This window comes from Haplochromis burtoni, unplaced genomic scaffold, assembly GCF_018398535.1.
Source record: "Haplochromis burtoni strain Fernald_Lab_line unplaced genomic scaffold, NCSU_Asbu1 Contig_9, whole genome shotgun sequence".
Classification (NCBI taxonomy): domain Eukaryota; kingdom Metazoa; phylum Chordata; class Actinopteri; order Cichliformes; family Cichlidae; genus Haplochromis; species Haplochromis burtoni.
The window spans coordinates 4,085,255-4,097,105 of NW_024582370.1; the positions used below are offsets into that span (position 1 = coordinate 4,085,255).

The window sequence follows — 11,851 nt, forward strand, 5'->3', positions numbered from 1 at the left end:
AAAAAACTTTGGAGGATGCTCAGAAAGCCTGGAGACCTATTGCTCAAGAGTACTTTAAAAATTCCAAGAAAATCTGGCTCCTCTGAAGTAAAATACAAAGAAATGAGGGGTGACTCAAGATTTTTACACAGTACTGTGTGTCCACTTTATTGACAAGCAGTGCTTCAGATATATTTCTCTTTATTAACATGTCAATTTTGTAAAAAATGTAACAGCTAAAACAAATGTGTTTATTTTAGTGGTTCACTGTTTCCACTGTAAAAACAGCAATCAAACATGCGGAGCCTCCCAGTGTGACGACCCCTTGTAGTGTTTTATTTTTTTATTTTACACATTTTAATCCTTGTTGTCCACTTTCCTTCTGCACGTTAATGATTTGTCCTCACTGATTGTTAACGAGTTGACTCACTGTGATGTACCATCGTTTAATTGATCTATTTTTGGACACGGGAACATTTTCACCCATGGGTATGCCTCACTGCAGTGTTTGCCGTTGTCATCCTAACAATCTCTCTGTGAGTTCTCAGATACTGCAATGAACTGGAGATCACACAACAGAGGCATTTATGGAGGCTTATATACACTAAGACACACGCACTGTCTTTTTGGTATTTATAAAGGTCTGCTGCTGTGTATACTGCAATGAAAATCTAGTAACCTTTTAAAGTGGCGTTACAAGAGGAGAAGTGCTTCATGGGGGGGCGGGAAACTAACGAGCGCTGCAAACAATGCAGAATTCATTTCGTGGTTTTATCTTCTTCAACAACAGAACTGGCCGTGACTCTGCAGTTTGCACCATGTAACACACAAAAGCCTTAAGCACAAGATTACTATCACACACTGTCACATGTCTTTGCATGTCTTTGGTGTCATGCCCGTCAAACATTTACATAAAAACCTCCAGTGGAAAAGTTTAAAAATGTGACTCTGACCTTCGGAGCTGTTGTGTTTACTCTCCGGACCCTTGTTTTGTGTTCCAGCTGGGGAATTCCTCTGGCCATCACTATTGCAGCTGTGAGTCTCAACAAGATTGGTTACGATGCGTCAGAGGTGTCGGTGGGCTGGTGCTGGGTCAGGATCAACGTTCAAGACCGGGTCCTGTGGATGCTGCTGACTGGAAAGATCTGGGAGTTCTTGGCGTACCTCACCCTCCCCTTCCTCTACATCCTGATCAAGAGGCACATCCACATAGCGGTGAGGAGGACACCAGGGACCTCATTCATCAGTCATGTGTACACAGAGCTTTGTGACTATTTGAATATCTCACTTTGCGTTCAAAAATCTGTTTACACATTAAGAACCCCAACAAACCTGCAGATACACACTTCTTTTTCCTGCCAAGCATTAAAATCATCCTTCTTAATTCTCCGGTACTCAGTACGAGCGATCCACACTGGATCTGTTATTTACATTCATCTGTAATCAGCCAGAACCTTTGACCTTTATTGGAAATCTGCTGGTGATCAGCTGTTTTCAGGTCGACAGAGTGAATCATGAACGAGTTTCTTTATTCATTAAAAAGCTGATCTTACACTTCCCCTCTTGCCTTCTGCATTATGATTAATATCATAGTCAGAGAGTGAAAGAGACACTGTTGTCTTTAGGGGGGAAAAAACCCAAAATGTATTGGCCTGTCATTATTTGCATTTAGTCTTGGAAAGCTAAAATCATCACCTGGGCATAAAGTGGAAATACAGTTTGTTTAAAACATTCTGGCTCATAAATCATTTCAACCAAACAACATACTGATCACAGCCTGAAATCTTCTATAGGAATGTATGCACAGAATATCAATACATCCCAGTTCCTGTATCTGTGACTCAGACTTTCAGCATTTGAGCATTAAAGGAACTGATTTGTTTCCCCTAGAGGATGACAGGAAACTTTATCCCTAACACGCTAACTATTATGAAACACACTACAGAGGTAGTCAGACTGTGGATGAAATCATTCTTTGTTATACTGCACTTTTATCCTAACAGAAACTTTCAGTCATGGGAAAAAGAAAGTTCAGTTTTACATATCAGGACATGTTAAGACAATCATCTGGTCCTGAGCAGGTTAAAATGAAGTAAGCAAAACCCCAGATGAACAACAACGCATAACATACAGCTCCATGTCGTTATTTAACAAAAACTGGCCAAAAATGAAGAAACGGCGTGAGAATCTAATCGCACGATTACCGCGTCCATAAAGAATTAGGAGGGTAAGTAGCAGCCAGGAATTCCTCATCAAATGTACTGGAATAATGCTTCTTCATCAAGTGTGTGCACCTCTGTGAAAGCAGAAGTTTTGTCAGTGTGCAGGTGTGGATCACCTCATGACAGCTGCCAGTATTCCTAAGAGTGAATGTCCCAGAATATTCATCCCAAAGTCAGACCGTGCATGCTCAGAGAAACTGCAACAAAAAAAAAACCCAAGCGACTCTACAGGCCTCAGTTAACATGTTAAACGTTAAAGTTCATGACAGCACAATTAAATAAAGACTGATCAAATATGGCTTGTCAGGAAGGGTTAACAGGAGGAAGCTACGTTTTCTCTAAAAAAGAACATGGCACCACGGCTTAGAAATGCAAAGTTGCACCAAACATGCACAATTGCAACCAAACACAACATATCAGCACTAACGAGTTATACCAACCACAGTGGAGCATGGGTAATGATTTGGGCTTGTTTTTCAGCCACAGGATATTGGCAGCTTGACGTCACCGAGTGAACCATGAACTCCTCTGTATAAAAGTATTCTAGGGTCAAATCTGAGGCCATCTGTCCGGATGCTAAAGCTTGATCCAAACAGGTTCATGCACAGAGACAAATCTCCAACAGAACAGCTGCAAAGGTCCAGTCAAAGTCTAGATTTCAACCTTACTTAAGAGAGCTGTGCATGAACAAATGCCCACAAACCTCAATGAGCGGAAGCACCATTGTGTAGAAGATTGGGCCAAAACCCTCTACAATGATATTAGAGACTGATAAAGTCACACAGAAAATGATTACTTCAACTTACTTCTATTGAAGGCGGTTCTATAAGCTACTGAATCGCAGGATGTACTTAGTTTCTGCAGTTTGGCTTGTTGTTTTTTTTAAAAACCAAAAATGATATAGTGTAATGAAAGGGTTTCTGTATCTCCCTCAAATATCTGCCTGGTAGTGTGAAAGTTATCTGATGTTCTTGATGACACATTTTCTCTCTTTCTTTATTTCCTTTTAACGGTCTCACTCTTGATGCTCTGACGCAGCATGCAGCCCTCTCTGAGTACCGTCCCATCTTGGCCAACAGGCCTCCCGCCCACTCCTTCTCCTCCATGGCTGATGTGAAGCTCACGCTCATCCCCATCATCTTCATCGTCCTACGCATTTGGAGCACGGTGCGCTTTATCCTGCTGCTAGCCGACTCAAGTGTCAGACAGAACCCAGCGCTGGTCACGCTGCACGTGAGTTTACGCTTCTTTCTCTTTTTGCCTTTTTAAAAAGTAACAAAGCATTTTCAAAATACTGTAAATTTTCCTTTTAAATGGCTTGAAAATGAAATGAAGCCTTTATGATGTTTGGACTGTTTTATTACATGACAGTGCCACTGTAAGTGTGCATAAAACATTTTTACGCACTATGAACACGATGATATAAATGAAAATGTGTTGTTTTATTGACCGATAAAACAAGCATTTGCCATCAAAACTCATAAAGACTTTTTATTTCTCTGGAATAAGCCATCATGATGCCCTCATCTGAAACCCCTCTTTCGTCTGATCCCACAGGGGATTGGCAACACCTTGCAGGGAGCAGCCAACTGCGTCATGTTCGTCTTGTTCACTCAGCCGATCCGCACGCGCCTCTGCGCCGCGCTCACATCCTGCTCCCAATGTCGAGCAGAGGCGCAGCGCTCGCACAGGCTGCTACCCGAGCAGGACGCAACTGCCCGGAGAGAAGAAGACGGCACTGAACGAGGCCACGCCGACAGATGAGACTTTGTTTGGTGCAATGAGAAGATGAAGGCAAAGCAAAGAGGCTGACATGAAGGGAGGAGGAGTTCTCTACTTCACCTCGAGCCCTCATTACACAAAGTGCTCGTGCGATGGCTTCTTGAGGTTCTGCAGGAGCATGCACTTCTGTGTCATGTGTCTGCACTGTGGGTGATGGGGTGTTGCTGCCTGATTTTATGTTATTTACACATAAGGTGAAGCATTATTTGCATTTATTGTTCTGTAGGTCACATGGGTAAAGTGTTTTGTTTGGTTTTTCTTTGGGTTGGTGTGTGTTGATGATTTCACTTCCCCTTCCAAAGAAAGTGAAGGAGGTCTGAAGGAGCTCTGCTTACCATGTACTGTACTCAGGTTAACACTGTGAAGGATTTTTGTTGTTGTTTGTTTTTCTAGTATCCGAGTATTGTGAATTTGGGGAGAAACTTTTGTTGGCCCGGTTATGTTACAAACAACAGAGAAACAGGTAAAGCTTTGTCGCTTTAGGTCACAATTATACTGTAATTTTTTGTGTTTTTCTTTTTTGTATCATTAACAAATGTGGCCAGAAGCTCTAAATACACTACTCCTGAAGCAAAGACAGGAGCAATGCATTTACTCACATCTAAAGAGCTGTGCATTATTCTAACTGTTAGCTTGACTTCTCTTTCACTGGAGATACTATATTGTTACATTTTTGGGTAGATGATCATCATTTTCTATTTAAAGGAATAAATACATGATCAACTTTGCTCTAACTGTTGTCCTCCTTTTACTTTTAAAACTCTTACTTATTTCCCAAGGCATTAGTTTCAACATCTTTCAGACACCGGTTTCATAAGATTGGCAGCTTCTGTTGTGTCACCATAATTAGCATGATTACTATCACCGTGGTCAAATTTGTGTTGTTTTTTTTCTTGTTTTTTTGCATGATCTATAATCACATGTCATCCTTCCTCTTTCAAACTCAGGCTTCACTCATGAGCCTCACTTCTCCTTTGAGCTGGTGGCTCTTGTTCGCCTGACTAAAAATGCAGGCTGAGTGCATTACTAATGATGAGTGGGTGAACCCGGTGCCCTGATTCTACTTCCCAAAGTTTCGAAATATTGTTTTAAAATTCACAGCGTACTTGCTCCAGCATTTTTATTTTCTTTGTGCTTTAATATGCACATGCAAAGGAGCGTGGGGATAGTTCCCACATATTATTTCTAGTTGCACTTTTTATACGCTTTAAACTGTACAAATAAACAGTTTTCTTTGAGCTACAAAGTTTTCCATCCATCCATTTTCTTATCAAAACAGGCTTGCGCTGTGGCTTGAGCCTATCCCAGCTGACGGTGGGTGCACACAGAGTACACCTCGGAAGGGTCACCAGTACATCACAGGCCTAACGATATTTTCCTCCAATCAAATTTTTATCTGAGGTCTAAAGAAACTTGACACAGTGCAGAGTTCATTCTCTAAGACCATCAATAACCAGATACCATGTCTGGGAAAATGCAGGTAGTGAATGTTGTTTGTGCCAATGACATCTAAAATAAACAGCCAATAAATAGTTTTTGTCTTTTATCCTTGTGGATGGAAGAGGGCGTACAGAGGAGCAGCACTTACCGTATTTCCTGCGGGAAGTAATGTGTTGTGTCAGTTCAGGGATTTGGCTGGCATTGAAGTGACTTGAGTCAGGAGGGGGCCGCTTAAGAAAGACTTTTCTGCTTTCTGCCTGCTTAAATTCATTAAGAGAGCCTGTGCTACAATACCAGGGGTGACCATTCACCAGTAAACTTAACTTGGAGGGGGGGTAACACAGGCAGTGCCATTGGTCCCGGGAGCCCATTCTCAAGCACGTTGTCCACCACAGGCAATAAATTAGCAGTGGCAGTGTTTAGTGTGTGAGCAAAAAGGCGGCTACTGAGTTCCCAGTGAACGTGCACTTTGTTCTGGCATTACTCGTCGCATTAGCGCCACCAACTGTTTACTGCTGGGACTACTAGCAATGCAAATTTTCTGCGTGGAGCTCCCATTTCATAATATAAGGGGAACAAAAATCTACCAAGAAGATTACATTCAAAAGTCTCTCATGTGAGAGACTTTTGAATGTAACACTTCCATGTTTAATATGAAACAGTCTCTTCAGCACAGTCTGCAACCTGTTTCGTCTCAGCAACTTTTAGACTGGGTTTTATCATGTTTGTCTTTGGGATTAGAGAGGAACAGCACTGCAGTGTTAAAGGCCCGAAGCAAACAAGGTAGACCTGCTACACATGGAAGTGTTGCTTGCTTCAAATACCGCTGGGGTGTGGAGGTTGGATAATGTAGGCCACCTGCAAGAAAATGAGCAGAGGGGGATGGAGAAAAACAAAAAAAGACAAATAAAATACCGCAGGAGGGGAGCAGCAGCTGTTGTTTCCTGGGTCAGCAAGCCTACGAGGGGCTGTTGACTCCTGGTTTGCATCTGTGGTGGTGGTGGTGGGGGGCGGAGAGGAGGTCTGGAGTGTCACCACCGTGCACACCCCCTCATACCTCTAAAAAATTTTGGTCCAATCAGTGCAGTGCAACCATGGATGGAAATTACATGGCGACACGATGGTCCTAACCTGCTCCTTCTCCTGTGAAAACCAGAAAACTCTGTCTCCTCATTATTTGTATGTATAACTATGCAGTAATACAGCTGAACGGTGAACTGATATTAATATGCACGAAAACCAAGGCTGCTATTGATTGATTTATTTGTTTAAAGAAGCCAAACAAGTCATTTTAATATCTGACAAGTTTCCCCACCCCACACCTTATACCCCAACCACCCCCAACCCATTTGCCTCACAATGGTTTGGTCCGTTGCCTACACGCTCACATCCACGCAGTCATTTGGAAGTTTGTCGTGTGGGGGTATTTCTACAAGTGTGTGACTGGTGGCTGAAGTCCAGTAAGTACTTTGCAATTATTTACTTACAAACGATGTTTGGTCAGACATTTATTGTATTTTATTTTATTTTATTTCACTTTACTCCTCAGAAGAATCAAACACAATTACTGTTTTGTTGCATATTTTTAATTTGCTTTTATATTTAGCTTGATTTTAATAAGCGGCTGCCATTTTGCTACCGGGGCAGCCGCATGTTTAGGAAAGAAGGAGCTGTATCTACAAAACCAAAAGCAGCTTTTTGAACACAAACACGAGGAGGATGCAGAATGCTCTGATGATACTTTGACCCATGGTCCATGACAGCAATGCTATTCATTTATTTCTCTGTTTTTGTGATTGTGTTGCTTTTGTTGATCTCTTTGCACAGGGAAAACAAAGAAGCCATCAGAGGAAGAAAATAACCGTTTTAAAGTCCATCAGCTCTGTCACAATGTTTTTGGACTGATATCACTCAGCAGGTAGGTTTCAGCCACACTGACGTGAAAAAGTGTTATTTATTAATAGGACATCCCAGGATTGGTTACTTATATTGGTAAATGTTTTAATTGTATAACATGTAAGGTTGAATGTATTTGTAACTGCTTGTAAAGTTGTTTTGGAAATGAATGAAGTCTGAACTGTATAACAGTTGTGTAATTATCTATGAGTTTGTGCGGTTCTGCTTTATAGCACGCTAGGTAAGATTTGAGCTGAGCTTTTGTTACCTAGTGGCTACACAAGCCAGGAAGTACCAATGACTGGATTTGGTGTGTGGTAATAACAGGTAAATTAACTTTTTTTTTTTAAATTATTTGAATATATATGAGTGCTTGTGTATAAATACACAAACAATACACACATGCTTTCAATTGTGTAATTTAAGTGATCTAAGTAGCTCTGTTTTGGAAGTTCAGTTAATGCTAGAAATTTGTTTTGGAGTTTGTATGTGCTTTGTCTCCACATACATTTATATATAAACATATATAAACATACATATATAAAACCAATTTTTTAGCATAATTTTATATTATTGTTAATAATAAATTCATTAAAGCAACAAAACAACCTGAAGAGCCGGTTCTCTAAAAAGAGCCGAAAATCCCATCACTAGTCTGAAGACCAGCAAGGATACCCAACGGATTTACTTTGCCAAATGGATCGTCACGGCCTTGCCGTATTGGTCCATTTGATCGACCTTTGTTGTTATTATTTATTTTATTTTATTTTCAGTTGTTACAGACGGGACAGACATGACTGAGGGATAGGAAAGGGAGAAAGAAAGATGAAGGAAAAGAAAAACAGAAGGGAAGAGGGACAGTGTGAAAGGGCACTTAAAAAGAGAAACAGGGAAAAAAAATCTCCTGGATCACCTGTTGAGAGAAAAAGAAGAAAAAACAAGCAAAAAAAACAGAGCAACATACTAAACACAACACCATCACGTTAATCTAGCTAAGTGTAAACAGCAGTAAATACTAAATATTGAATGTTGTTGTGTAGCAAGCAGGACCGACAGCGCACAATGTGCTTGGAAATAGCAGCCAATAGAGGTGTAGTTTATGTCTATGAACAGTGAACACCCGTGTGCACACCTGTGTGGATCAGCGCGCTTGTATTCAAAAGGTTTCCCCATGTAATGGTCTGCTAGAGGATGTAGAGAGCCATAGCCCCGTCCCCCAGGGCATGAAGCAGGCATGGAGGAGATCCAGGCCCCAGACATCCAGAGGCCCCAGAGTGCGAGAGCCCAAGGAGGACCACCGGAGGGGCATCCGTGCCACCCTCCTGGGAAGAGCTGAGGAGAGCCCCAGATGAGGGGTCACCCTAGTAGCCACGGAGCAGAAGCCAGAGGGGGCTGCAGTGGCGTGCCCGCCGGCTCTGCCCCCTTTGCCCCGGAAGAGGCCTGACCGAGCAACAGGCACCAGGCCCCGCCAAGTAGTCACCGGGAGTGAGCTGGTACATACCTGAGCGCCCAGCCCCGGACACCAAGAACCACCAACGCACCGACCCCTGAGGGCATCAGTTACCGGCAGGGAGTGTGGTGAGGGGAGATAGGCCTTGGAGGGCCTGGGAGTTCCCAGAGAGGTGGAGTGTAAGACCCGACCTGACATATAGACACAGACAAACAGGCACACACAGACACAAACATGCATTCCCACCCTCATGCACACATATACAAATACTCAGCACTCACCCAACGTAGGGATAGACATACATGGACACTGTACACACAATCACACTCCCCAAACAAACTCTATACCCCAGGTCCAGGTACCCTCGCCCCTGGAGGGGGAAACGGCACCTAGACCCAGGAGATGTTACCCTTTCCCCCGGGGTGGAGGCAAGCAGACCGCCCCAGGCTCCGCAGCAGCAGGGAGGCCCCGCATCCCAGATCCCAATCGGACGGCCAACACCTCCTCCCAGCCCCCCCGCCCCGATGGCCAGCAGAGAACAGGGGTGTGTGAAGACCCCAAACCTCCCTCCTCTCGCTCATGTGTAGTGTTGCTGCGTGTTGTTCTAAGGTGCATTTAAAACACGGGAGAGCATGGTGCTGCTGCCAGAGAGCAGCAGGTGTTAGCACGGCCCCTCCCGAGAACCCTCAATGTCTACATGGATTTAAAATTGAGAGGTGGGCACCGGCGCCAGAGGTGGGGTTGAATACACAGACCGTCCACTGGACGCCGTTAACGTGCCCACCACTCAAGTAGTCCTTCATGTATTGGTGATCATTGTGAATAAGGGGGCAGCTGGAAGTAGCTTTAGCTTCATATGACTTCTTATGTAATGTGGCCTCTGTGTTAAAGCACAAGGTATTGCACAAAACCTGGAATGGAGCTCAGTGATTTCCAGGCCACTTCTAAGAAAACTGTTTTTTGGTCTCCCTTCATCACTCTGCTCTTAGAAAACCTCCTGGAATTGTCAGCAAACCAAAGCAAGAGATTTTTTTGTTGTTGTTGCAACCCTCACAGTAACACCTTCACATATCTCCACAACACTGTCATTATCATGATAGCATTTTATTACGGCAGTGTTGTGTGCATGTTTCTGTGCTGATATGTGCACGTTAACCCCTTGAACTGACTGTAAATCTTTTTTTAAACATGGGAGTAAGGTTTTAAACTGGAAGTGAACCTGCACTTTATCCACTTTACCACCTTGGTGGGATGCTACCAGCAGCAACAATAGCTCCACTAGCTTCTTTCACCGTGATATGAGCAAAAGAAGTGACATGTAACCAAGTGTAACCTAATAAAGGTTACACTTGGTTCTATATGTAAACCCCCATAATGTTAAAATTTATGCTATCAAAGCACCATAACCCTGCTCCAACCTTACTTCAAGGCCTTAACCTTTCACTTCCAGACCACAGCTTTTTGCTGTAGTTTTACACTGATAATGTGAACAATGTAGAAAATGTCAGCATCTTGATACGAATTGAGGGAGGTTGGTAACAGTCTCCATAATTTTTGCTCGTCTGAGTAGCTGGAATTCTTTTTATCACATCTTATGTCAGATTTGTTAAAGTTTCAAGCTCTTTGACTGCCATCCAAGCCAAACCTCTTTGTATCCAAAGGAGTAAAAGGCATCATTTGCATGTTTTAAAATCTAAAATGAACCTGTTGATGAAACCTGTTACTTTATGTAAATAATTCTATTTAAAATAAAAAGAGTTTTCTCTAAAACAGCAAATTTAAAATAGCGCAACTGTGTAGTAAACATTTACTGGTCTTTTTATTACCTTCATGTGTAAAAACAAACTCTGGTTTCATTCATTTTATTTCAGTAAAACTCAGTCTATTCTTCCAAGACTGCCTCAGTAATAGTTTACTCTGAGCAGAAGTAGTTCTGAAATGTAATTGTTTGCTTTTTTTCTTTGGTTTGTTTGTTTGTTTGTGCTTTGAAGCAAGTAACATCCAGCTCCAGGAGCAAATAGCCTCAGGGGCGTTGTATCGACAAGCAGGCTCGGCTTTAGAGATAAGAGATGATGGTGTGCATGACAGATTTCTGACAAAGCAAACATTTGGAAAAAGAAATGTTTACAGCTGTGGTGTTTGTGCAAGGGCGAACAAACAAACAGTTTTTTAGTGTCATCGATGAGAGGTGCAAGCAGATAAACCTTTCAAACTGTTTGACAGTAAATGCTGAAGTTGTTGCTGTTGTATTATTTTAATAAATCCATCTGATGCAGTGCAGCCTGCGCGTGGATCAGCAATAAAGATGCGTTATCCTTATCATTTTTTTCTTTAATGACACCTGCATCCACTGATCCTGTTTAGTCAAGGATACAGTGCAATATAAGAGTTAGATATCAACATTCAAGTAAGCTTTTAATCTTTCAGGTGTATTACATTAAAAAAAATTAACCAGAGAGCACAGTCAGCAACATGAGTGCGATAACCATAAACCAATGCCACGCTCTCTAATCTGGTGTCCAAAGGGCAGGCAGGATCCAGTGGGCAGTAATAATAAAGTGTGCTGTTATTACTGCTGGAAGTGACAGCGAGCCCAAACACGGCCATGGCGGACACCGAGGAACGGGGAAAGCCTGTGGAGAGGAAAGGGGTGAGTTAAAGTCCACGTGTGATCACAACCATGGTCACAATTTTCTTTTCTGACTTTTCAAATAGCGCTCTGATGTTGTCCCCCTCTCCCCAACAAAAAACAGAGGCTAACTGTAGTCCTGGTGCTGGCAACACTCATAGCTGCCTTTGGTTCGTCCTTCCAGTACGGCTATAATGTCTCTGTGGTCAACTCTCCATCGCAGGTAAGCTGATTAAAGAAAGAAAAGCTTGAATGGAACTCGCTGGGAAGATAATTCGTTCCTATCAGTGCTCTCCTGCTCTTTTCAGTTCATGCAGCAGTTTTATAATACAACCTACATGGAGCGTTACCACAGCCCGATGGAGGAGAACGTCCTGACTCTGCTGTGGTCTCTCTCCGTGTCCATGTTCCCTCTCGGAGGCTTCTTCGGCTCTCTGATGGTGGCCCCTCTGG

The 11,851-nt window shown here is 42.7% G+C and overlaps 2 protein-coding genes across 5 annotated transcripts in view; both read left to right on the forward strand.

Annotated features, from left to right (window-relative positions):
* Positions 1–5,782, forward strand: part of gpr157 (G protein-coupled receptor 157) — a 22,960-nt gene extending 17,178 nt beyond the window's left edge. For all 4 annotated transcript variants that reach the window (XM_042228389.1, XM_005914922.3, XM_042228391.1 and 1 more), the window contains 3 exons: positions 981–1,194; positions 3,240–3,434; positions 3,759–5,782. In XM_042228389.1, the coding sequence (XP_042084323.1) occupies positions 981–1,194; positions 3,240–3,434; positions 3,759–3,965 (616 nt within the window). In that variant the 3' untranslated portion in view covers positions 3,966–5,782. The remainder of the gene's footprint in view (positions 1–980; positions 1,195–3,239; positions 3,435–3,758) is intronic.
* Positions 5,783–6,725: 943 nt separating this feature from the next.
* Positions 6,726–11,851, forward strand: part of LOC102306034 (solute carrier family 2, facilitated glucose transporter member 5) — an 11,658-nt gene continuing 6,532 nt past the window's right edge. The window contains exons 1-5 of the mRNA XM_042227422.1: positions 6,726–6,883; positions 7,251–7,341; positions 11,295–11,419; positions 11,523–11,621; positions 11,707–11,848. Of these exons, the coding sequence (XP_042083356.1) occupies positions 11,375–11,419; positions 11,523–11,621; positions 11,707–11,848 (286 nt within the window). The 5' untranslated portion in view covers positions 6,726–6,883; positions 7,251–7,341; positions 11,295–11,374. The remainder of the gene's footprint in view (positions 6,884–7,250; positions 7,342–11,294; positions 11,420–11,522; positions 11,622–11,706; positions 11,849–11,851) is intronic.